General features: G+C 32.9%; 3 protein-coding genes across 9 annotated transcripts in view; 2 read left to right on the plus strand and 1 right to left on the minus strand.

Annotated features, from left to right (window-relative positions):
* The window catches only part of LOC126879163 (transient receptor potential protein-like), a 107,697-nt gene that overhangs the window by 66,844 nt on the left and 13,053 nt on the right, over nucleotides 1-27,800 (minus strand). For all 6 annotated transcript variants that reach the window (XM_050642173.1, XM_050642174.1, XM_050642177.1 and 3 more), the window contains 3 exons: nucleotides 24,400-24,542; nucleotides 22,274-22,475; nucleotides 1,229-1,399 (listed from right to left, as the gene is read on the minus strand). In XM_050642173.1, the coding sequence (XP_050498130.1) occupies nucleotides 1,229-1,399; nucleotides 22,274-22,475; nucleotides 24,400-24,542 (516 nt within the window). The remainder of the gene's footprint in view (nucleotides 1-1,228; nucleotides 1,400-22,273; nucleotides 22,476-24,399; nucleotides 24,543-27,800) is intronic.
* LOC126879162 (transient-receptor-potential-like protein) overlaps nucleotides 1-27,800 on the plus strand; it is a 175,352-nt gene that overhangs the window by 39,027 nt on the left and 108,525 nt on the right. The gene's annotated exons all lie outside the window — the stretch shown is intronic.
* LOC126879164 (rho GTPase-activating protein conundrum-like) lies at nucleotides 3,617-6,579 on the plus strand. Of its 2 annotated transcripts, none has more exons than XM_050642179.1 (2): nucleotides 3,617-4,047; nucleotides 6,059-6,579. In XM_050642179.1, the coding sequence occupies exons 1-2, from the start codon at nucleotides 3,654-3,656 to the stop codon at nucleotides 6,571-6,573; spliced, it is 909 nt and encodes a 302-aa protein (XP_050498136.1). In that variant the 5' UTR covers nucleotides 3,617-3,653; the 3' UTR covers nucleotides 6,574-6,579. The 2 variants fall into 2 exon arrangements, with proteins under 2 accessions (XP_050498136.1, XP_050498137.1); XM_050642180.1 differs by having other exon boundaries at nucleotides 3,620-4,047; nucleotides 6,055-6,579.

Raw genomic sequence — 27,800 nt, forward strand, 5'->3', positions numbered from 1 at the left:
CTATGGGTATGTCTTTAGAAACTTCAGTCATGGAATGCATTAAGATGCGTTTTCAAGGGGTTAAATATCAAACATTTTTCCCGAGCCCCCTTCACGTTTGCCCCGGGGCCCCAACATCGTACTTACGGCCCTGAAAGCGGTAACGATTTATTTTTATTTATAGTGCTAAATAGAGGGATATTTTCACGACTTTTTTTATCAAAAAAAGGAGCTAACTTTTGTTTCAGTATCTATTTATTTTTCATGCTAGAAACTTTTGTAAAAAACAAATATAAAGCTTTTTTTAAATAATTTAAAAATGTTAATAAGCTTTTCTCGAAAAGTGCTTAATTTTTCGGTGATTTCACGTTGAATCATTCGTTTTGGAATTAGACAAATAAGAACCTATTTTTCATGAGCTACAACTATGCTTTTACTTAATTTATATACTTTGGTGATAAACCATTTTTTTCCTTTTTTATAAGCTACACTTTTACTTTTTTTGATAAAATATTTACTTTTTGAGTTATTTGAGAAAAACCGTCTGAAACGTAGTTTTTTGTCGAAAAATCAACAGTTTCAGTCGCGAATAACTCGGAAAGTGTTGACTTACATAAAAAACTTTATAGAACGAAAGTTGCTTATAATCTGTCAATTTATCCATTTCCGGCGCTTATTTTAAACACGCGTTTTCACACCCGAGAAGGGGTGACTGTCACCCCTAAGTAAAAGCAAACAACGACACAAATTCAACTTTGAAGTGGAGGGTAAGCAGAACCTAAATCCAAATTTTCATGCAATTCGGAGTTGCCCCTGAAAATTATATTCCAAAACGGTCATTTATTGGGCTATAAAGAGAAATAAAATTATCGGAAAAGAAATGAATGATAGAATTTACAAAACAGTCATCAGAAAAATCATGACATACGCGGCAGAAACACGATCTGATACAGAAAGGATAAAAAGAATGCTAGAAAGAGCAAAGATGAAAACCCTTCGAAAAATCGATGGTAAGATACAATGGAACAGAGCTAGAAGTACACATATTATGTGACGAAGATGCAAGGTGGATAACATTAATAACTGGGTAAGAAACAGACGAGTAGAATTGAATGACAACATAAGCCGAAAGACAACAAATAGAGATAAAAGGATGGCGAGAGACGATTCCCCAATAGGAATACGACCAGTGGGAAGACAAAAGGAATAATAAGAAGAAGTTTGTGTCCAATAATTGCCTATTACTTACAGCTTTTTGCTTGTATTTAATTGCTAATTTCAGTCTTTCCAATGTCTGTCTTTCTCCTGTTACCCAGATATCACCTTCGGTATCATAATTTAACATTATCTCAAGTTCGTGGGATGTTCTGGCATGGTCTAACAAACTTGTGGCGAATTGCTGAACTTGATTCCTCATATCCTAGAAAAGATATTGATATTAGTAACACAGTGGGATCCAAAATTAACTGAACAGAATTAAAAGAAAATTATAAAACTAACCATAACTTTTTAAATATCTTCTTTTTTCTCTTCAACCTTTTCTCAACTTTTTCTATTTAACACTCAGTTATTAATATATTCTACTGACACACATCACTAAGCAGCAAGCACCGATGCAATCCTACTTTCACATGAAAGTCAGTCTCTCCCACACCTCTTCTAACACTAGTTGTTTCCTCATACATATCTCTCACAATTTTTAGATATTCACCGTCGGATCCTTTTTTTATTGAGTGCTCACCACATAGTCTCTCGAGGAGCTCTATCATACATGCTTTCTCAAGATAATGAATATCATATGAGTATTTGTTACTGTATTTTCCGTCAATTGCCTTATAATGAAAATTGCATCTGTAGTGGATCTGCCTTGCATAAACCAATTTATTTATCGGATATTACAAATTCTTCAGATCATTGTCTATCTATTACTCTGTCCCATATTTTTATGTCTTACTTTCATAATTCTATTAAACAAACCTGTTAACCAACATATTCCTCTCTCTCCCAAAGCTGTCCAGACTTTACTAGGAATATCATCTGGTCTAACTGCTTTAGCTTTTTTTTTTATTTTTTGAAGTGCTTCAACAATTTCCGCAATTGTCATTTTGATAAATTTGTAAATGATCATAAAGAGATGAAATAGATATTCTTGCCTTCCAGTTTTCTTGGATTTTTTTCTTATAGGTATATGGATATAAAATTGGTTAAATTAATTTATTAGTTTAACTAAGTTTTACTGAGTGTCGTGTCTACCCTACGAATAGCGTAGTGTCTACCCTCTTACGTATTTTGCTATAGCAAAAGCCTTTATTACTAATGTATACTAAATTTACATTCAAGATGTAGTAGAAATAAGCAAACCAAGACACGTTAAATGCTACTATAGTAGCACTTCCGAATCATGTCAATAGAGGCACAATTCAAAAAAGTAGATTTTTGGGAAATCGCGTTTAAAGGTTCTGGTTTCCAAAATTACCTACAGCTTTTTTCAAATAACATGCTTATTAATTAAGTTATAAATGTGAAATTTGGCAGATTTGTTATTTCATGAATGACTATAAATAGCGATGAGAAAAAAAATAATATAAATTCCATTAATTACATGTGATTGAAAAAAATACTTTCAAGTTAGTCCCATATAGTACAAAAAAACATAACAGAAATAAGGAACTGTTTAAGTTTGATCCCTTATATTATTAATGCCCTCTCACTGTTTATGCAAAACAACGATCTATTATAAATTAGACCCATTTATTTATTATATTTTGCATAATATAACGGCTCAACTAAAAACTATTCTATATAATACAAAATGTTAAAACACAAACTAACCAGGATTTTCGTCATAGAAAGACATGTTACTGATTACTTCCTTGTAGCAGTAAAAACCAGAGGTGGCCGAGGAGAGAGAGAGACATAAATATATTTACCGAACCATTCATGTTCTTTTCTCTCTCTGTCAACGCTAACCGGTAGAGAATTTCATTTTGTGCCCATATCATTCAAAATCACAGTTAACACAAATTTTGAGTTGAGCCCTTATATTACTGAAGGTGCGATATATACATTATAAATTATGATTCGGGAGTGCTCCTAGTAGCATTTAACGTGTCTTGGTTTGTTTATTTCTACTGCATCTTGATTGTAAATTTAATATAGGATCCTAGATAATTTGTTAAATAGCTAGATAACTCGTCACTCATTTCAAACTGATCCAAGGCTCCGATTATTTGGAGAGTTTGAATAATCGACTGTCACAATTTTTTTTGTTATTTATTGATCTTTCTACTGCTTTCGATTTCCACTAGCTGTAGGAGGCCTGCCATTTATTCTTAGGATGGAGTTATTAGATAGAGTTATCATCATCTGCATATGTAAGGTTTGAGATCATTTTGCCTGCTATAGAGATACCGCCATTCCATTCCAAGTACTTGTCTCATTATAATATATTCCCCATAGAACTGAAGATACTTGGAGATAGAAATACATCCTTGATGGATTCCTCTACTGACTTTAAAAGGGTTGGACTCACGGTTTGAATTCTTATTGTGGTCTCTTACTTTCTGGTGTGTAACTACGTCTCAATTTTATTTAATTTTCTTCCTCTTCTTCTTTTTCCTATGCCACATTTTGTTCTATCATTACTGACGTTTGTCACTTTTATTCTCCTCAAAATGACTGACGAATGTTCAAAAATATGCACATGTATTCAGTTTTTCGGAAGCTATGCTCATAAAGATATCGTGAGAGAAAACGTTGTAAAATACCTTGCTGGACTAGGTATACAATACCATCCGCCTGAAGTAATGAAAATACAACCAAGCAATAACAAGAAAGCTCCAAATAATGGGAAACTACAACCAACAAAATGGACACTTTGTCGACGAAAAGCAATTTTTGAAGATTATTTGTCACCTCTTGAACATTTAACAATGAGGACAGTGAAGTTGAAGACAAATCAAATGGTAGAGGTGCCAGAATACTTACACAACATGTGCAGTTTTGTTTTAAGACATGCTGATACAAAGGGTATTTTTAAGAAACGTGGAAGTAATACAAAACAAGAAGGTATGATTTAAATTCTTGTTTTTTACAGTTTATCATCATCCAGCCTCAAAATTCCACTGCTGAATATAGGCCCCTTTCTCGTGTTTCCAATCTCGTTTATCTTGTGCTGCTCTCATTCAGTTTTCATGTAACATTTCTAAATCATCAGTCCGTCGTGTAGGTGGTCAACAGACGCTTCTTTTTTCTTTTCTTGGTCTCCATTCCAACAACCTCTTTGTCCATCGCCAGTCTGTCATTCTAACTATGTATCCTGCCCATCTTCATTTTAGTCTGGCTATCCTTTCGATTGCGTCAGTCACCTTGGTTCTTCTCCTGATCTCTTTGTTTTTTATTTTGTCTCGCTGAGTTATTCCGAAAATGAATCGTTCCATTTTTCTCTGTGTAACTCTCAGCTTGGTAGCCGATGCATCTTTTTCTCTTGATCTACATGACTCTGTGTAAAACTCTTCTACTATTTTTAATATAATTTCATCTATGTTCGTAGTTTCTTCTCCAGGTCTGTTTCGTAGTTTATTAATTTCTATTTTTCCACTTCGCGCGCTCCGTCTCAAAATTTTCATGTCCTTAGTTTGCTCTATTACTAGTTTGTGTTGTGCTTTTTCCACTTTCTAGTTTTTTATCTTTTCTTATTGCCTTTGTGATCATGTTATCTCCTTTCATCTATCGTCTTAGATCTATAAGGGTTTTCGTCGGTTGGCTTAGTTTTTCATCCTTTTTGTTTGTTAGACAATATTTAGTTTGAGCCTGTTGCATTGAGTTGACTGTTTATTTGTTCAATATATACAAGGTGTCCAGAAACTCTACCGACAAATAAAGAAGGAAATTCTTCATATAACTTTAAGATAATTTAACCTGAAAATTCACTTACCCCGAAAATGAGTGAGCTAGAACTCTTTGAAGATGGCGTCTTGTAATTAGTTTTTCTTACATACACCAAGAACGCTTTTATTTAGAAAGACGAAAATTAGTACGCATATTTATCATCCAGAGATAAGTCAATTACATTTATTGTGAATTTCTAGTACCGGTCATAGGCGCCCGTTTTGGGTAGGGCAACGGTTATTTTATCCCATAACTCTTTTGTATTTAATTTTTAAGCATTTTTTACTGTGGATTATTAAATTTTGGAGTTTTCTAGTAATAAAAGGTTCTCTTGCTTTAAGTCCATAGCATACACCGTTTTCTAGAAAAATCGATTGGAAAATTTTTCGCTTCTTGAACTTAAAAAAAATAAAATAAAAACTATTTAGAAAAACGAAAACTGGTACATATTTTTATATTCCAGAGATGAATCGATTTCATTAATTGCAAATTTCTAGTACCGGTCATGTGCGTCCGTTTTGGGTAGGTCCACGGATATTTTATCGCATAACTTTTTTGTCTTTAATTTTTAAGCATTTTTGACACTAGATTATTAAATTATGAGGTATTCTGGTAATAAAAGTTACTCTTGCTTTAAGTTGGTAAGATACGTTTTTTTTGAAATTTTTTTTGAAGTTTTTTTCAAATTCAAAAAACGAAAAATTTTCAAATCGATTTTTCTAGAAAACTGTGTGTCCTACCGACTTGAAGCAAGAGTACCTTTTAGTTCTAGAATACCTCAAAATTTAATAATCCAGAGTCAAAAATGTTTAAACGTTAAAGACAAAAATTTATGCGATAAAATAACCGTTGCCCTACCCAAAACGGACGCCTATAACCGATACAAGAAATTCGCAATAGATGAAATCGATTTATCCTTGGAAGATAAATAAGCTTACCAAATTTCGTTTTTCTAAATAGAAGCATTCTGCAGGTATTTAAGAAAAACTAATTACCAGACGCCATCTTCCAAGAGCTCTAGCTTCCTTAGGAAGCATTTTCGGACTAGGTGAATTGGGTTAAATTGTCTTAAAATTATCTGAGGGATCTCCTGTCTTCATTTGTAGTTAGAGTTTCTGGACACCCTGTATATTGATGTCTGTTTTTACAGTTAGACAAATAATAATGTTTTGTCCTCTTTTTAAGGTAGCTGTTTTACAAATGATATTGCATGATCAATGCCTTCCTCTAGATATTTACTCACCTATAGATATTGCTATGGTAATCCTAAAATACCTTAAGAGGCTTCCCACACCACTAATACCAAGCACATACGACGAATTGTTTTTCAGCTGCTACGAATTAAATGAACGAGAAGAAGTCTTACTTATAGCTTGCTTGCTGCTGCCAACAGTACACATCAATGTACTGGCATACCTACTGCAGTTTTTCAATGAAATCACCAAGCATCAAGCTTCAAACCAAATGGACCTGGACACATTAGTGAACAACGTGGGTCCTCTAATAATGCCATCTATCAATAAAAAATCTACAGCTAACAGTATCGTGAAGATATTAATTTTTAGATCAGATGTGATCGGCATGATACCTGAAGCTATGACAGCGAAGTCTCCATTACGAAGAAATCAAACGATTTGCCAGAAACTTACTTCAATTTTTGTCAACTTTAACATTCGAAGACGTTTTGAGGAGAATAAAAGTTAATAATGATTTTTTTTTATTTTAAACTACGGCCTTTAAATTATTTTATATCATATCTTTTTTTAATTTCGTATACCATCAGCCTCTTTTATCTTCTGGTGTATTTGAATACCTCGTGCTTCTTTTGCAGATCTTTAATTTCCAGATATTTCTCTTCAAACCACTCTTCCTTTGCTGTTCGTATTTTTCTTCTTATTTTTTCTGTATCGTTAGCTTAGTGAGAAAACCTTGTATCTCACGATTTACAACTGTTAGAAAAAATCCAAATACACTACTATAGACTATTTTCTACAACCGAAAAAGAAACCACGTACACATACCCAAACTTATATGGAATCATCTGATATTTCTTATTATTTCGCGCGAATTTAAAAAAAACAAACACACGAAGTCAAACAATATTTATTTTAAAGCAACTTAATAACAAATACATAACGATTAAATAAAATAATAAAGTATTTAACAAACAAATTGAAACCAGTTGCTTTAAAGTCAATAGCATAAAAAATGTCAATGTAAAACGAATAATGTTTAAATTGTTTTTATTTTTTTTTGTTTTTTTTTTGAAGTCAGTGTTATCACCTCCAGTCCTTAAGCAAGCTTGTTTGCGTGGGCATGCTCCTAATCAAATTATCAATATTTTTTTGTGGTAGGTTGCTTCATTCTTCAAGAGCAGCTTGTACTAGCCGTGCGGTGTTTTGTGGATTATCTCGGCGAACTCTAATTTTTCTTTTAAGCATATCCCACAAATACTCTATAGGGTTAAGCTCGGGTGAGCAAGTAGGCCACTCCAAACAAGGGATACCTTCTGCTTTAATGATGTCTCTAGTCACTCTAATAGTATGTGGAGGTTCATTATCTTCTTCTTCTTAACGTGCCCTATCAAGTCCCCTTGACGTTGGCGATTAACATGGCGAAACTGTCTCTGTCTCGAGCTATTCTAAATAGGTGTTCTGCTTTCTTTATTCCTGTCCACTCCCGGATAATCTTCAACCAAGAGGCCTGCTTTCTACCAATTCCTCTGCGTCCTTCGATTTTACCCATCATAATAAGTTGAAGAATATTATACCGGTCTCCCCTTACTACGTGTCCAAAATAGGCCATCTTTCTATATTTGATGTTATCAAGCAGCTCGCGGGTAGCATTTGCTCTCTTAAGGACTGCCACATTTGTCAGCATAGCCGTCCATGGTATTTTCAGAATACGTCTGTGAAGCCACATTTCAAAGGCCTCCAAACGGTTAATGGTGGATATTTTTAATGTCCATGCTTCGACACCATACAAGAGGACTGACTAAATGTAGCATTTAATCATGCGCTTTCGAAGTTGAAGTTGCAAGGTATCATTACAGAAGAATGACTTCATTTTTAAAAATGTCGTGCGGGCTATCTCGATTCTACATTTTATCTCTTTATCTGTATCTAGTTGTTCAGTAATATGGCAACCAAGATATTTAAAACTGGGTACTCTTTGAATTACATGACCATCAACATATAACCGTGAATCTTGATGGGCCAAACGGCTAAATACCATGTATTTTGTTTTTGAACAGTTTATATTCAGGCCAAACTCTCTTCCCACTGTGTCAATGGCATTTAAAAGGTGTTGTAATCCATTCATATCATCACTTAAAATAACTGTATCGTCTGCATATCTGATTGTATTTATCAGAATTCCATTAACACCCCATTCCAAATTATGCAGCGCTTCCTTAAATATTCTATCTGAATACAAATTGAACAACAGTGGGGACAGTATACAACCCTGTCTGACACCTCTTTGTATTTTGCATATTTCTGTTGATTTTCCATTTATGCAAGCTGTCGCTGTTTGACGCCAGTATAATTTTTCTATGATTCGTACATCTTGACTATCAACTCCTTTATCCTTTAATATTTTAATTAATTTGTGATGTTGTACCCGATCAAAGGCCTTCTCATAGTCAATAAATACAGCAAAGACGTCTTTCCTTTGATCTCGGCATTTCTGCAATAACACATTTAGTGCAAAGAGTGCGTCCCGGGTTCCCAGTCCATTTCTGAAGCCAAATTGTGTTTCATCCTGGTCTTCTTCACATTTATCTCTGATTCTACTGTGGATGATACGTAGAAAGATTTTCAAGGTGTGGCTCATAACGCTTATCATTTTATAGTCGCTACAGTTTTTCGGACGTTGTTTTTTTGGTAGGGTTATGAATTCGGACTTTAACCAATCTTCAGGGATATAACCAGTCGAATAAACATCATTGAAAAGTTTGACTAGTATTCCAATGTTTTCCTCATTTATGAGCTTTAACATTTCTGTAGGTATGTTGTCGGGCCCAACGGCTTTCTTGTTTTTTGCCAATTTTATAGCATGTTGTATTTCTGATTTTAGTATTTCTGGTCCTTCACCTTCATCTAAAGTGTCCAGTTCTTCGGGTCTATCATCATTATACAGTTCATTTATATAATTATACCAGGTAGTTCGAATTTTTTCCCGACGAATCGGGAATAGTATGTGGAGTTTTCTTATAATAAAGACCAGCTACTTCTCTAACTTTTTTAAACATATTAAACGTATCATGTTTTTCATTCAACTTTTCTAATTCCTTGCATTTATCCTCCATCCAGTTTTCTTTAGCTACCTTTATTTTTTGTTTAATTAGTTTCTGTTTTTCTTTGTATTCTGTTTTGTTATCTTTCAGTTTTCTTCTCTGCTCCATCAATTCCAGGATTTCATCAGTCATCCATTGTTGTTTTTTGTACCTCTGCGTCGTTGTTGTATATTTTTCCATTACTTTCCAGGTAAGATCTTTAAACGTGTTCCATATTTCTGTATTGTTTTCATTTGTTGAATTCTTTAGCTGATTATTCAGGTCATTTTCTATTAGCGTTTTGTTGGATGCTGATATATGTAATTTTGGTGTTTTGGGGTTTTCTTCGACTTTTTTGAGCTTCACTTGGATGTCAGTTATTAGAGGGTTATGGTCTGAACCGATATCTGCACCAGGATATGTCGTTGATCTCTTGACACCATTCTTAAATCTCTTGTTTACTAGAATATAATCTATCTGATTTCTAATTATATGAAGTGAGTTATCTCCTGGTCCATTCCATGTATATAATCTTCTTTTGTGTAATTTGAACCATGTATTTGCGATTATCATGCCATGTTCTTGACAGAACTGGTATAATCTATCGCCTCTTTCATTGCTCTCCCCTAGTCCATATTCACCTATCAGGTCAGATCTTCGTCCTTGACCAATTTTCGCGTTAAAATCTCCAATAATATATGTGATTTCGTTCCTTTTTAGATTATTAAGTGTCTGTTTTAATTGACTATAGAATGATTCAACATCACTGTCATATTTCTTTTCTGAAGTAGGGGCATATATCTGGATAACATTGACATTAAATGGTTTACTATTTAATTGGAGTATCGCTAGTCTGTCGTTTACAGGTACAAATTTTTTTACATATTTCTTGAATTTAGATGTTATAAATATGCCAATATGGTTCATTATCATGCATGAAAATTAAATTTTCTCCTGTTGCACCTCTCCAGAGTCTAACTACAGGTTATCAACATACCTGTGAGCAGTTAAAGTTTATTGGATGAAAATTATAGGAGTTTTTGTACGAATCACAGTTCCTCTCCAGAACATTACACTTCCCCTTGTATATTTGTGAACATATCTGACAGTTTTCGTTCTTGCTTGTCTTCCTCGACCACTAAGTACACGATTTCGTGGGTCATCTGATTTTACACAAATCCTGACTTTTTCTGAAAATACCACATTTTGTCAATTCCAGTTTTGGTGTTAAAGACATCAATTTAGGTGATCAATCTTGTGCTGCCTGGATAACTTGAGAACCCATAACTCTCTCCTGCTGTATACTTCTAGACACGAACTCTTCTTCTTATCGTTTCAACTGAAACAGTTACACCTGTATCTTCCAAAAGCTGCCTTTGGAGCTGAAGGTGAGAGATGGGTAGGTGTCTTCCAGCTTATTGGACAATTAAACAATCGTAGTGAGCCGTTATTACTTTTTGGCGACTTTCCCTTGCTTTATTTTTGAGCTTCCTATTTCCTGTTATCCAGCATAGGTTTTGGACAGAACGCCCTATATTATGACTAGCTCTACCCCTATCTCCCTTTGAGAACATTACTTGCTCCACAAGACCAATAATCTTTCCCCATTCTAAGTTCGATAACCCCATCATGAGGCATATTTTTGTTTTTGGACGCAAAAGTTAGTTTACTTATTTTCGTTCAATTTGCAACTCAAGCAAATAACCTATACCGTACCGAGCTGTACTATCTGATTGTCTTATTGATCTGTTTATTTTCAATAAAAACCCTTATTCTTCGCAACAATAACACATTTTTTCAAAAGAAATAAATATTGCTTTGAAATACATGGTGATTCCATATAAGTTTGTGTGCGTATATCAATTGCTCTCTGGATTTAGTATGAATACCACGTATATTTATAACCAAGAATTTGGTACTTAATTTGGAGTGTTTGTTTGAGATATTCGACTCATAGAAATGTTTTTTGTGAACAATAAAAGGTAGTCCGGCATATAGAAATATTTTTTGAACTTTAAATCAAAAGATTAGTACTGTATCAAATCAAACTAGTAAACTGCTCGTCAAAAGTTAGGGATATAGAAAATTCTGTTGAATTTTTATAGTAGATTTTTTCGTGAACAGATTAAAGGATTCCGCTAATTTTTTTTTATTATTTTAGACTTTTCTTTAGTAATTACACAGTTATGCAAAGGTTTACTCAAACTTTTTTTTTGTACTTATAGCAGATGGAAGAAAAGAAATGTTTTTCTTATGTTAAGTTTGAGACTCCCTGTAGGGAGGACGATGTACAAATGGGAGTATGTATATATCGAAATCCTATTGTAGTCTTATATTTTGTGACCATTTTGTTTTTTAAATGTCCCTGATATCATTAAAAATAAAAAAAATAGCCGGTTTTGTAATTCAACATGTGTTTTAACCGAAACAAAAGTTTGAGACACCTTGTAGGGAGAAAAAGGCACAAAGGTGAGTATATTTAGATATTTTTTTGTAGTCTTATATTTTGTGAATATTTTATTTTTTTAATTTCTCTGATATCTTTAATAACAAAGAAACTAGACGATATTACTCTTTAATATGTGTTTTAACTGACGACATGCGTCACATCACACATGTGAAACATAGAAAAACATATTAAAGAGTAATACCGTCTAGTTTCTTTGTTATTAAAGATATCAGAAAAATTAAAAAAATAAAATATTAAAAAAATATGAAACTACAACATAATATCGGGGTATACTCACCTTTGTGCTTTTTGTCCCTACAAGGTGTCTCATACTTTTGTTTCGGTTAAAACACATGTTAAATTACAAAACCGTCTATTTTTTTGTTTCTAAAGATACCAGGGACATTCAAACAACAGCACGTTCACAAAACATAAGACTACAATATTATTCTGATGTATACTCACATTTGTACCTCGTTCTCCCTACAGGGTGTATCAAACTTAACACAAGAAAACATATTTTTTTCTTCCACCCGGTATAAGTACAAAAAATAAGTTTGAGTAAACCTTTGCACAACTATGTAAATACTAAAGAAAAGGCTAAAATAAAAAAAAATAGCGGAATCCGTCTGTTCGCGAAAAAATCAACTATGAAAATCAGCATAATTTTCTACATCCCTAACTTTTGACGAGCAGTTTATTTGAAGGTGTGCAATAAGCTATGAAAAATGAAAACCTCGTAAATAATAAACACAACCTCATTTTAGATGAAAAACACGTATATCAAGATATACGAGGTTATCATAGTTACTTGGGCAAAGGCTCTATATACTGTAAGGATATTTACGTGTTTTTCGTAGTTAATATTTGTATTTCCAATTTAATAGCAACATTCAACACTTTTGGCTCTAGGAAAATATCAGATATTTGTCTCAATGTGCTCGAATTAAAAATATGTAACGGTAATTTTTGTTTTTAGGTTATATTATGCAGAAAATCAGTTTTTTGCCTCTCCTGTAAAATTGTAATTTAATGAGATACGAGGTTTTCAGACTAAGCCATCGGTATGTCACTGTATTTTTGAGGATTTCTGTTTTATATATATATATATATATATATATATATATATATATATATATATATATATATATATGTATATATATATATATATATATATATGCTTTCTGTTGTTTTCCGGGTTTGACTCCGCGTTGAATAATTTTGGTTTTGATAAAAACCATTATTTTGACGACGTTTCGGCAAGATCTCACTTGCCATTGTCAAGTCAGGTAGTTCCGCTTCTCGCTGCTGCTTGAAGTAAACTGAATTTTTACTCACGATACCGTCGCTTATGTAGTTGATCCTGATGCTGCTTGCCCTGCGCGAACTCTGGCTCTTGTTATTGGTCCGGTGTAGGTTGCAGTCGTCGGCGGGATGTTACGCGTGGATGTTGCGGCCTGATTTATTTTGGTCTTTTTCTTCAATACCGTTTTCCAAGTTGTAGGAAGCCGTTGCGCATCATCTCTTTGGTTTAAGCCGTTGGGATTTCTTTCAATTTCTATCGATTCTCTGATTTCCCGTTTTCTTTTTATTTCGATGTTAGCTAACATCGTTGTTTGGTTCAGGTTTATTGTGTGTCCTGTATTTGCGACATGTTGAGCCAGGGATGACGTGGTTTCAATAGCATTTCGGTGTTCTTCTCGTCTTACCTGGATTCTTCGGTTGGTCTGTCCAATGTACGACTTTCCACAATCCCCACACGGAATCTCGTATACACCTTGGCTTTCTAACGATATTTTGGTCTTTGGTGTTGGTAAAATAGTTGAGATCTTTCTGTCCGTATTAAATATCGTTTCTATGTTGTGTTTTCTCAGCACTCTCCCTATTTTCTCTGTCGTACCCTTCACATATGGCAGAATGGTTTTGCCGATCGGCTTATTGTCTTCTGTAGGGTCCTTATCTCTTCTTCGAGCATTTTGAGCTTTTTCGATGTTGTATGTTAAGAAGCCGTTTTTTCTTAACGCTGTGTTCACGTTATGCATTTCTTCATTTTGATGTTCTTGGTCTGTCAGTCTTTCGGATCTTGTAATCAAGGTTTTGATGACTGAATGCAATTGTGCAGGATGGTGGTGTGAAGCAGCATTTAGATATCTATCGGTATGTGTCGGTTTCCGATACACTGTATGGCCTATGTGTCCGTCTTGTTTCTTTATTATTAACACATCTAAGAATGGAATTTGATCGTTTTCTTCCAGTTCCATGGTAAACTGAATTTTATGGTGGATATTGTTGATGTGTTCTAAAAAAGCCTTTAGTTTTTCTTCTCCGTGGGTCCAGATAATAAAAGTGTCATCCACATATCTAAGCCACAGTTTGGGTTTGTATTCAGCTGTTTCTATTGCCCGCTGTTCTATTTCCTTCATAAACAAGTTCGCTATTACTGGTGACAGTGGAGAACCCATCGGTGCTCCCTCAATTTGTTTATATCTTTGTTCCTTATAGATGAAATAAGTGTTATTTAAACAGTGTTTGGTTAGGTTTAGTGTATCCGGTGATATTGGATACTTTTTGCTTATGATGTCCAGTGATTCATCTATAGGAACATTCGTGAAAAGTGAGACAACATCGAAGCTGACTAGCAAATGTCCCGGCCCAAGAGTCACACCTTTTATACGCTCGATGAAGTGGCTCGCGTTCTTGACGTAAGACTCCGCTTCTGAACCAAACAACGATGACCTGAAACCTGAACCAAACAACGATGTTAGCTAACATCGAAATAAAAAGAAAACGGGAAATCAGAGAATCGATAGAAATTGAAAGAAATCCCAACGGCTTAAACCAAAGAGATGATGCGCAACGGCTTCCTACAACTTGGAAAACGGTATTGAAGAAAAAGACCAAAATAAATCAGGCCGCAACATCCACGCGTAACATCCCGCCGACGACTGCAACCTACACCGGACCAATAACAAGAGCCAGAGTTCGCGCAGGGCAAGCAGCATCAGGATCAACTACATAAGCGACGGTATCGTGAGTAAAAATTCAGTTTACTTCAAGCAGCAGCGAGAAGCGGAACTACCTGACTTGACAATGGCAAGTGAGATCTTGCCGAAACGTCGTCAAAATAATGGTTTTTATCAAAACCAAAATTATTCAACGCGGAGTCAAACCGGGAAAACAACAGAAAGCACATATAGCTCCCGCGGAAACTTCAAGTGTAACATATATATATATATATATATATATATATATATATATATATATATATATATATATATATATATATATATAAAACAGATGAAATAGAGAATGTGGAAAAATCCCCTTACGAACAATTCACACATCCACCATTTCGGGTTGGGAAAAATTTTTTGAATAGAATCAAAGATCCAAACACCAGTTCTTAGAAATGTGTTTCGCCCTCTTCAACCTCTCTGGGCTTATCAATAAAGATGAGAGGCTGAATATCTTTAGACACATTCCAATCAAAAAACAACATTCGAGACCTAGACATAGAAGGTGCGTAAATCTACGGCAAGTCCGACAATGACAGTCTCAAGTTTTAATTCCCTAATTACTTAAAGTAAGTAAAATATATGTTTAAAAACATGAGATGTAGATCCTTGAAACACACTCAGTGATCAAAAGATCCAAGGTTAATGGTTTGACGACCACTCGTACGAAATCAAACAGATGAAATAGAGAATGTGGAAAAATCCCCTTACGAACAATTCACACATCCACCATTTCGGGTTGGGAAAAATTTTTTGAATAGAATCAAAGATCCAAACACCAGTTCTTAGAAATGTGTTTCGCCCTCTTCAACCTCTCTGGGCTTATCAATAAAGATGAGAGGCTGATATTTTGATTGGAATGTGTCTAAAGATATTCAGCCTCTCATCTTTATTGATAAGCCCAGAGAGGTTGAAGAGGGCGAAACACATTTCTAAGAACTGGTGTTTGGATCTTTGATTCTATTCAAAAAATTTTTCCCAACCCGAAATGGTGGATGTGTGAATTGTTCGTAAGGGGATTTTTCCACATTCTCTATTTCATCTGTTTGATTTCGTACGAGTGGTCGTCAAACCATTAACCTTGGATCTTTTGATCACTGAGTGTGTTTCAAGGATCTACATCTCATATATATATATATATATATATATATATATATATATATATATATATATATATATATATATATATATATCATTGTTCATCCACTGTTATTTTTTATATTTGTTTTGTTCATTGCATTTTTAAAATGATGCTAGTGACCTTCAATATCGTGAAACTCTTGGCCTTCATCAAATTTATTCTCCAAACTAGTTGTGAGTGGTTGATGAAGGTAACTTAGAGCGTCGCGATCGAATCCGCTATGCTATAAGATTGCTGTATACCAGGGGGATGATGCTTTATAAGTTTCTTGAGTCTAAATTCCAAATCACCAACTAAAAGGACAAGATCGGATAGGACATCAGCTCCAAAATATATTTTGACTACTTTTAAGGAGTTTTGAAAACGCTCATTAATAGAGATAGACCAGTAAGGATCTGTTTTTAGGTGGATGTGAGAGGTGGCATTCAGATTTTTGCGAATAAAGTTAGTTGATAACTTCGTTAATAATAATTGATTTATGCTCCTTCTCAAATATGCCCGGAACATTAATAAAAAAATAAAATATTTAAAAATTTCAAGAAATTTCGTTTTTTTTTCTAATTTTTTTGCTTATAACTGAAAAACTATTCATTTTAGAATAAAGTCCTATAGGAATAAAATAAAGATAATTAAATTTTCTATCAGATGCGATTGGTTAAAAATGTCTTAATTTATCACCCTTGCTCAAAATAGCAATACATATAAAATAAGGGGGCAAAACAAGCCTGTCCTTATTCAATGATTTTCCATCACTTACTTTACACTAGGAACCTTCCTAATTCGCTTAGAAAATTTTTGTAATGTGCTAAAACCTTACACCAAATTTCATTAAAATTGACTTACTAGATTTTGCATAATAATTTTGCAATCTAAACTTTTTTTAAAAAATTAAAAATTTTTAAACTCTTACACAACAAAAACTAGAAAATACAAAGATTTGTCAATTTTTTTACATATAAAGAAGTACTCCACCTATCTAACGCACTTTACAGAATTGAAATCGGATTATTTAAGCAGCCTCAGCAATGTTTTAAAGTTATAAACAATTTTTTGGCTTATAAACAAATTAGTGCTGTGGCCAGGAGGGGGTGCTACGGGCTCCTTTATTTAGATGGACTTACCCAAGTTGTTTTATGTATTTTGACCCGTAGAACACGAATTTTTTGGGTAACAGTTGATCCGGATGTCGATAAGATTGTTATAAACAAAGAACTTGAGGAATTACATAACATCAATTTTTCACAAAATAAAACATTTTTTTGTATTTCTTGGGTAATTATAAACAAAAAATGTTCTTACAAGTTTTTTCGTAGGATGCATATTTTTCGAGATAAACGCGGTGGAACTTTCAAAAAATCGAGAAATTGCAATTTTTGAACGCGAATAACGTTTGATTAAAAATAAAATAGCAATTCTGCTGACAGCAATTGAAAGTTTAAGTCAAATTATACCGGTTTTAATTATTTGCATTGCTAAAAATTAATTTTTTTATTATTAAGAGGATCGGTACGTATTTTCGGCTGCAATGCTATTCAAGTGGGGATTAATTTCTTTCGAATCCTGAGAAAACTAATAAGTATTTTTGAAAAATTTAAACGCAGAATGAAAGATTACGTTATTAGCGAGGGCCGAAAGTCCCTGAGAACGTCTATAATGTTTATTTTAATAAGTTACAGGGGTGAAAAACTAAGAGAAAATTTAGTGTGATTTTTATTATCAAATATCTCATTCAAAATAAACTTTAAATTTATTCTAAGGGACTTTCGGCCCTCGGTAATAATTTAGTCTTTAATTCTGCGTTTAAATTTTTCAAAAATATTTATTGGTTTTTTCAGGATTCGAAAAAAATTAACACAATGCCGTGGTAATATTTTCCAAATCTATCTTTGTCTTACAACGCACTCAGCCGAATATAATATTGTCAGCATATATTGTCAGTCAGACACTGACAATCAGTGACAATTTTAAATATTTGACATTGCATCGGGAATATTTTGAGTTATTGATTAAATATTATTGATATATAGTGTATTTGATAAATAATTGATTTAAGACGTGAACTTAATAAAAATTTATTTATTGTGTATTATTTGTGGAAGATCCAAGCAGAGAATACATCAGGATAATATATTCTGTGATCCAAGTATTTTGTTGTTAAAGATGTTCAAAATTGTAAGCGTTCCATAATAACAATATATTATTAAAAAATCACTTTAACACTTTTCTTCTTTTCTCGATTGAGTATTAGTTTTTGTTGTACAAATAAATTATTACAATCACTGAATACATAGTTAGTGAAAAAATTATCACATTTATTAACTGAATTAATAATTTGCAATTATAAAAATAACAGTTATCCAAGAACATTCAAAAGCCATCTCTTTAAATTAATGATGACATTTTCAAGTAGAATGACATTTTAGTAATGTTTACATATCCATACCAGTATGAATTTTACTACACGTAATTTGCCGTGTAAAGACAGAAAAAGTAGGGATACACGTAAAATATTTACGAATTATGTACCCATAGCCTTAAACAAAGCTATTTGTTTATAAGCCAAAAAAGTGTTTATAAATTTAAAACATTGCTGGGGCCTCTTAAATAATCCGATTTTAATTCTGTAATGTATTAAATAGGTAGAGCACCTCTTTATAATGTAAAAAAATTAGTCAACTTCTAAATGGTCTACTTTTTCTTCAGAAAGATTTTAAAAAATTTGAACTTTTTTAAAAACATTTAGATTGCAAATTTATTAGGTCGATTTTAATGATTTAAGTATGTTACACGATATCGTGTATCGTACACGATTTAAGTATGTTACAAAGAATTTCCTAAGCGAATTTACTAAGGTTCTAAGTGCCACCAAAGTGGTTAAAAAATATTGAATAACAACAGACTTATTTTGCCCCCTTATTTTGTATTTATTGCTATATTGCAGAAAAGGTAATATCTTAAGACATTTTTTACCAGTCGTATATCATACAAAATTCAATTATCTTTAAAAAAAATATATCAATGGGAAAATCCCAATAGCTGGCTGTATACCATAGTTTAAAAAACCAATACAGAAGTAAAAACTTCGAGATGTATTCTGGTATAAAATCGTTTATTTAAAACTATAAAATGTCATCGATTGCAGAACGTTTTCGTTCTAAACAGAACATCTTCAGTGCATCCTGCCATCCAACTCAGTTGGTCTGTGCCCATTGAATTGGCAAGTACCTAGTATCTTCGAGCAGGGAACCATGGCACCCTTTTAGCATGTGTTCCACTTTATCCATTAACATCGACTTGTAGTCATAACATTTTAACATATTACATTATGTAAACCATATATGATGATGTTAACACTATTTACGGTGTGCTAGTTTCAAAATACTCGGCAGGATGCACTGAAGATGTTCTGTTTAGAACGAAAACGTTCTGCAATCGATGACATTTTATAGTTTTAAATAAATGATTTTATACCAGAATACATCTCGAAGTTTTTACTTCTGTATTGGTTTTTCAATTATCTTTATTTTATTTCTACAAGACTTTGTTCCAAAACGAATCGTTTTAAAGTTATAAGCAAAGAAAGAAGAAAAAAATCGATGTTTTTCGAAATTTTTAAATATTTTAATTTTTTTATTAATGTTCCGGGCATATTTAAGAAGGAGCAGCATAAGTCAATTATTATTACTGAAGGTGTCACCTAACTTTATCTGCAAAAATCCGAATGCCACGTCTGACATCCAAAAATAGACGTTTTTTCGCAGATCCTTACTGGTCTAAGATGTATTCTATCTGATTTCTTCCTATATTTTCAGGACCATCTGCTGAAGCTTTCCAATAGTAAACTCTCATTTTCGGCATTTTAAATTCATAACACACAGATTTACTTCTTTATAAAATGCAACAAATTGGTTCACTCTATCGTTGGTTCTCCAAGACCAAACTCTCCTACAATATTTTCTTCTTTTCCTTCGCCAATAATAGCATTTAGATATCCCATTAGTATTTTAATATCTCTACTATTTATCTTGTCAGTGACACTCGTCGCCAGCGATTTCTGCTGTTGTGTTGGTGCATGCATACTTGAACGACATTTATATCAGAAATTTTGGAATTCAAAAGAAATTGTAGTTATGTTGTTTTTTTTTTATTTAATGGCATAGACTGGGTGTCAATCTGCCAGTCACAACTTTTTTTTGTATAATGACCCGCAGAAACTTTATGGCAAATGGCTCTCTGTCAAATGCTCTGAAACTTTGGGTTCTGGTAGTCCTTGATGTGTAGAGCAAAAGACTTATTGGGCACATTGCTCTAAAAAAATCATGGTTTTAAGATATAAGCCTCTGAAGTTATAGGTACAGTGAGGACGTTTGAATTGGAATAATTTCATTTTCTCGATTAGTTTTTGTCCCATTCGAAAATCTTTTTTCACATAATTTTCGGACACATAATTATCAAAAATAAACTGATATTTATCTTGATTACTTACTAACCGACTTTATTTTAAAAAAATGTGTTGAATAGACGATCGAAGAATCCAAAACTATAAAAAAATGTACAGGGTGCTATTAAAAAAATTAAAGTTAGGGGTTGTAACTAAGGGATGAATATTTAGGGGATGATTTTTTCTAAGCCATATTACAGTGTATTACAAATGGAATAGATCAGTTTTTGTCCCATTCGAAAATCTCTATTCGTTTAAGAGATATAGCCTGGGTAAATTAGTCTGGGAAACCCTGTATATCATACTAGTGACGTCATCCATCTGGGCGTGATGGAGCAATCGATGATTTTTTTTAAATAAAAAGGGGTCGTGTGATAGCTCAAGTGAAAGATTATTCAATTCTATATTCAATAATATAAACATTAACATAATTATTTATACAAAGTGCCCAAAAATTTTTGAAGTTATTCTTCTTTAGGCGCGATTGAGAGTAAAATTTCATAAATCTGCGCGCATGCGCACACAGACAGTAATAGTTCGTTGCTAATCTTTCAAGATAGGTATGTATGTATCTGTATCAGCGCAAATAAGTCATTAAAAGAATATATTAGTGTTTTTAGTAAATGTATTATCTATTATAATTTTTGGATTTGTCTTTCTCTGTAGTAAGATAATAAAATATTATGTAGGTATAACATTTTTATGTGTCTATTTGTCACCGTGTTGTGTAATTATATCCGAAACTTACGTGTCACTTAAAGAAGCTCGGTGGCGTAGTTGGTAGAGCGTTGGGACAGAGATTGGAAGGTCGCGGGTTCCAGTCCTGGGCGATTCATATATTTTTTTAATTTTTGGTTGTTTTAATAAAAAAATTTTTTGAAAGTGGTAGATAAGAAAGTTAGTTTAATATTTAAATAAAATACAAATAACCTGTTAAGTATATTTACTTCGCTGAAATTATATAATAGAAAGAATAACTTCTTACGTGCGTACAAAGTACACACACATTCTTTTTTTTTAATTAAATTAATTGAGACAAAAAGAAGAATGTATATAATTTATTTACGAAATACATTTTACTGTTGTCCGAAAACAGGAAAAAATGTTTATTTTTCTGTTTTCTGACAGCAGTAAAATGTATTTCGAATTAAATAATTTATATACATTCTTCTTTTTGTCTCAATTAATTTAATTCAAAAAAAATTGGGCACCCTGTATAAATAAATATGTTAATGTTTATATTAGTGAATATAAAATTAAATAACCTTTCAAATGAGTTATCACACGACCCATTTCACTTAAATTAAATGTTCAAACTGCTAAGAGGCAAGTGGCTGGCAGCTTTAATTTATCAAATAAACATTTTTTCCTGGTTTCGGACAACAGTAAAATGTATTTCGAATTAAATAAATTATATAAATTCTTCTTTTTGTCTCAAATAATTTAATTTAAAAACATTTTTTGGGCACCCTGTATAAATAATATTGTTAGTGTGTATATTATTGAATAGAGAATTTAATAACCTTTCAAATGAGCTGTCACACGACCCCTATTCTTATTTAAAAAAATCATCGATTGCGTCATCTCGCCCAGATGGATGATGTCACTAGTATGATATATATGCCAAAAAATTATAATTTAAAAATAGAAATCGACCTGATTTGTAATTTATCTCCAGAGACGCTCATTCTCGAGAAAATGAATTTATTCCAATTCGAACGTTCTCACTGTACCTATAACTTCAGAGGCTTATATCTTGAAACCATGATTTTTTGGAGCTACGCGCCCATTGAGACTTTTATTCTACACATCAAGGACTACCAGAACTTAAAGTTTCAGAGCATTTGACAGAGAGCCATTTCTCATAAGGTTTCTGCGGGGTCCTTTATGTTCATATACAAAGAAGGCAATGAGGTCCTCAGACCTCAGAGTTATGTTAACATGATAAAATCACTCTCACTCACAAAAACAAGGTATTGGCTAGCGATGCTCCAGGGAGCTACGGGATTATAGGTTTAGTACGACACGGGTGCACTAGCCTCACTAACAGGTTTTGTTCCAATTTGAAATTGAGATTACTTACTATATACTCGTTTTTGAATTCGGTCTCCATCCTACTGAGTCTCCTAAGGTCCCAAGAAAGTTCAAAAGCTGTCAAAAGTGGATCGTTCGAAGACAAAGATATTAAAGAAGGGGATGATAGTGCCCTATATGCATTAATCCTTGATTGGGAATGCCTTAGGGAATCTGCCTTGCTTGAGAATACACATTCGTCACAACCGCACCTAAAAATTGTTTTATTTTCATTATAATGCCTACTTATGTCAAGGGGACTTTTACTTTCTCAATAAAATAATCTATTTTTTCCCAGGTTCCCATTGTTTTCAATCTGGTAGAATGTAGAATAGCATTTTTGGATGTTGTTTTATGCGCTATTAGATTGAAAACTTAGTTTTTTGATAGCAGTTGCCGCTAGGTCATCCCTGCCTTTTCGTTCGTTGCAATCCGTTACTCCACGCCGGGGTTTATCCTAGTTGGGTCAGAGAGAGCAGCATATGTGCCTTCTGATGAGAGACTAATAAGTTTGGAAACCGGTAGAGGTGCTTGCTGCACTCTCTGATTGAACTGGAATAATGATGCGGCTGTAGTTTCGTGTTGTAACGAAATTGAAAATGGTTATTCATTTTTTATTTACATGTTTACTCCGATCGGAGTACGAAGGGAACCATTCTCGTTGGAACTTTACCGCGCTGAGCAGATGGGACGTGAATTATAAATTATAAAGTTCCCTCGTCTTCCTTAGTCTCAGCATCCGTTATGGCTTGCAAATTGTAGAAGCCCCGGAGGTGTTACCAGAGAAGGTTCCCATTGTTTTCAGTCTGGTATGATGTAGAATAGCATTTATTTATGGATGTTGTTTTATGTGCTATTAGATTGAAAACTTAGTTTTTTAATAGCAGTTGCCGCTAGGGCATCCCTGCCTTTTCGTTCGTTGCAATCCGTTACTCCACGCCGGGGTTTATCCTAGTTGGGTCAGAGAGAGCAGCATATGTGCCTTCTGATGAGAGACTAATAAGTTTGGAAACCGGTAGAGGTGCTTGCTGCACTCTCTGATTGAACTGGAATAATGATGTGGCTGTAGTTTCGTATTGCAACGAAATTGAAAATGTTTATTCATTTTTGATAATCTATTTTTGTTTTTTTTTGCGTAAAACCGTTCCTTAGTTTCATAGAAATACTCTTCCAATTTGATTAAGAAATTCAAAATAGAAACGAAGTTATAGCTGTATTTATAACGATTACTAGAGCTAAAACTAGTTTGTATACAACAACGCGCGGGACGCCTGACCTGTGCAGCCGCAACTCGCACTTGAGTTTATAGGTAATCAATATCACAGTTCCTGTGCAAAAACAATAAAATCTAGTGATGCATGGTGTGCAACTTCTGGGAATAAAAATTGGAGGAATAGTAACGAGTTTAGAGATTATATTGCTCAAGCCAATAGAATGAGCAGCGAGACATGTAAAGAGGACAAAATTATGAAAAAAAGCTTTGACCTACCCTTCACAGATTTTACTGAACAGTGAGGGCATCCAATATGCACCAGTCGCTGATTAGAGAGAAAAAAATAAGAAGTATGACCATTTAGTCATTAAAATTACAGCAAAATACTTTAAACGCGTTTATCTCAAAATCACATTTTTCGAAACTGGGAGACATTTTTCCCAAAATCTACTACACCAATCTCAGTAAACCAAATTTTGTTTAATACTGATAAATATATACGAATGCTCAATAAACCTCTAACAAGTTATAAAAAAAACCATCTTTTTAGTACAGGAGTAAATTCACCCCAGAGGTTTTTTTCGAAATCTTTATAAAATCGCGTATATAGGCCATAAAAATATTAAAAAAAATTGCTTTTTGAAGGTTTATTTCTAGTGTTAAGTCTCACGAATTGAATTCCGTTGGAAGTAAAAAAAAATGTTACGGGAAGGCAGAAAAGTGTCTCCCAAATTAAAATGTATCTTTTGAAAGACGCCCTTGCCAAAGTTTTTGGTATACCTCGAAACCTTCTTAGCAATGTGTAAAAAAATTAAATCCATAAATACATATTTTATAATAATTTTTTCTTAAAAAATATTAAAAATTTTTTTTCAATTTGAAAGTAAAAGTGTCCTTAAGAGGAAGAAAATGTAATAGATTACCTTACGTCGTGGGGCATTGGCAAAGTTGCACCCCTATCTAGAAGTAATTTTATTATTTCGTAATTGTTTTTGTGAGCTGCTAAGATTAGTGGAGTTATGTCTGACGTAAATGTTGATGCTGATCTATCTATCCTTTCCCAACTCTGAAAAGTATATTTTATATTATATTTCAATATTTAATTTTAAAAACAAAAAATTAAAAGCAAAGCAAAAGTGGGGAGAAACTGGTACCAAATAGCATAAAATAGAGAAGAATGGAGAACTCTTGTGGAGGCTTTTGTTCAGAAGTGGATGCAAACAGGCTGAAGATGAAGAAGAAAATATAGAAAGGCAAGTTAATGAATTTTGACGGCAAAAATGCAAAGACCATAACATACAAAGGACAGGTCGAGGAAATGAAGCATTTTGGCTCGCAATTTTTTCGTCCAGCATGGATTTACTTCAAATTTTCACAGAAAGTAGGGAATAGTCCAAGGATCATTTTCTATATCATGCCGCTATACGCTAAAACCTTGGGGTGGTTGCCACCCCATCTCGTGGATGGGAATTTTTTATTACATTTTAACCATGTAAATCTACGTATTTTCTTCGTAAAACTAATATTTTTCAAGTTATTCGCGCTTGAAAGTAACAATTTTTCGTCGAAAAAATCGACTTTTTAGACGGTTTTTTGAGAATACCTCGAAAAATATGCATCTAATAAAAAAAACTGCAGATAACAAAATTGTATCTTTTAGTAACACAAACTAAATTCTTTTTCTAGAATATCTTTAAGACTAATACAAACCGAGATACGGCATGTTAATCGTTAGCTTTTCTCGTCAAATGCATAATTTAAAATATTTAAAGCCAAATAACGGGAAAACTTTGCATTTTTCGAGGAAAACTTAAATTATCTTTTTTCAAGTATACAATTAAACCTTTCAAATAATAATAATAAAAAATTTCTGGCATGAAAATATAGCGACTTATGATCAAAAAAAGGTCGGTACCTGCTTTTCTCTACGAAAAAATCAGTGAAAATAACCCCCTAACTACCTTCCTAATTAAAAATTGATCTTCACCTTTCTGTAATTCCTTGTATATTTGTATTGTCAATATACCCAAGAAGTTTGACCTATTTAAAGGGCCTAATTTTAGAAAAATTGGAGTTTAAAGAAAAATTGATTTTTTGCAATTTCGTATTTTTCACCTTCTACTTCAAAATATCTCCGAAAATACTGGATATACCAAAAAAAAATGATTAACTACTAAATTGTATCTTTTCATTACATTACTATATTTTCATTACAGTGAATAGTTACCGAGATATAGCTGTTTAAAGCCTCTATTTACGAGCAAACACCACCACATTCGAGCCCTTTAAACCAACCCCAATTAAAAACTAAGGGATCTAACGGAATTCTAATTTACACAGTCTTATAGCTTTTCAAAAATCCTACAAAGTCATTTTTGAAAAAACTTTCTATCGCCAAAAATGAAGGAGCTATGTTTATAAAACGAATTTTTTTTTTTTTTCGAAATACAGTGGAACCTCGATTATCCGTCTCTCCATTAACCGTCACCTCTGTTAACCGTCAGGGTACATACAGAAGTTGTATTGACTACATAAGCAAAAATTTTAAGGTAAAAAAATAAAAAAAAAGTTAATTTGATTTGTGATGAGGACACAAACGGCTATCCATTGCTTACAGATAAAGATATCGTTGAAATGGCATCAAAGGTGGACCAAACAGATTCAGAAGCTGACACAGACTTGGAATTTGACTGTAGCTATGTTGATGAACCTATTATAACTAACAAAGACTTGCGTAAATAATCTAGGGAAGCTGCATTACATATGCAATAATTCATCGAGTGGTATTCTCAACAAGAAGAAGCCAATAAAGTAGATTGCATGATCTTATGCCAATTAAGAAATTCAGCCGTCTCAAAATGTGAAGCAACAGTAAAACAAACACAGATTTCAGAATATTTTAAATTTATTCGATTGTACGAACACAAATCCCTCTTATATTGTCAAACAAACCATATAAATGAAATTTGAGAGTTGTACTATGAATTTTTAATTTTTTTTTAATGTTCTGTTAACCGTCTTTTCGATTATCCGTCATACCCTTGGTCCGGTGCCGTGACGGATAATCGAGGTTCTACTGTATTCGAATAGTCCGATTATGGAACATTTTCAATGCATGTATAATACCACAGAACTGGTTCGTATACTGGAAGATGACTTAAAAACTATTTGTATTTGTACTTCTACATATTTGTAAATTCGTATTTTTGTGTAAATAAATGTTATTGTAATTCTTTAATTCTACGTTTTTTTCTGTATAGATCTATTAAATTATCTACTTAAAAATATTAAATTGTAATGTTTTTAAGGGTGGTTTTTAAGGGTTGAAATATTATGATATTATGTCCTAAAGCATAAAACAATCATTATTTTTAGCCAATCAAAACCAAATTTTACCCATATAAAAGTTTACAATGTTTTTATATAATTTTTGACAATAAGGGGTAGTTTATACCCCTAAAAATAATCGACGCCCTTGAGCATGTTACAGAATCTGAAGTATAGGGTGAGATGATCCTAATCAAAAATTTTTATGTAAATCGATGCAAGCCGAAATTATTCTTTTAGGATAAGTAATTTTTTATATATAGCTCCAACAAGGGTGGTTTTAAGGGTTGAAATATTATGATAGTAAATCTTAAAGCATAAAACAATCATTATGTAACTAATAAAAATCAAATGTTGACAATATTAAAGTTTAAAATGTTATTTTATATTTTTTTACAAGTAGTTTTTTTAGGGGTAGATTTCACCCTTAAAAAACCAAAAGCGTACAACTGCTCAATATAGAAAATTAACTAGAGGGTGAAATGAGCCTAATTCCAAATTTTTGTACAAATCGATGCTGGACGAAAAAATTGCGAGGTTTTGCCATTTTTTCAGTTTCATTTCCTCGACTATAAAGGAAGTCTCCATATTTAAATACCTACGAAATATCTTTTCAAGTGAAGGAAAATTCGATTCGGAGATGAATACCTCATAAAAATTATGAAGTAAAAGTGATGAGTTAGTTTTGTTCAAACGTTTATTATTTTTAAAACACCTAAGAGATATTGATATCAAAGCTTCAACAAATCCTCTATTACATAAAATGTACTTTTATCTATATATTTATAGGCCAATCTGCTTTTGACCACCTGAGACTATTTTTTCAATACGTTTCATCGCTTTATACTGACATGTTTTATTTATTTTTTTAAGAAGAAAACTCAGAGATTTAAAATAGTTAATTATTATATACGGGTTGTCACAAATAAGTTGTCTAACTTATGTACTCGTAGATGTTATGTGCACTTACAAAAATGTGATGAGAGATTTTGATGTT

The sequence above is a fragment of the Diabrotica virgifera genome, chromosome 1 (genome assembly GCF_917563875.1).
Source record: "Diabrotica virgifera virgifera chromosome 1, PGI_DIABVI_V3a".
NCBI classification, from domain to species: Eukaryota; Metazoa; Arthropoda; class Insecta; order Coleoptera; family Chrysomelidae; genus Diabrotica; species Diabrotica virgifera.

Excerpts from the sequence above, each read along its gene's own strand:
- LOC126879164 (XM_050642179.1), top strand. The coding sequence starts at position 3,654 with ATGACTGACGAATGTTCAAAAATATGCACATGTATTCAGTTTTTCGGA. Across the intron at positions 4,048-6,058 it reads AAGTAATACAAAACAAGAAG|CTGTTTTACAAATGATATTG; the intron begins GTATGATTTAAA and ends TTTTTAAGGTAG.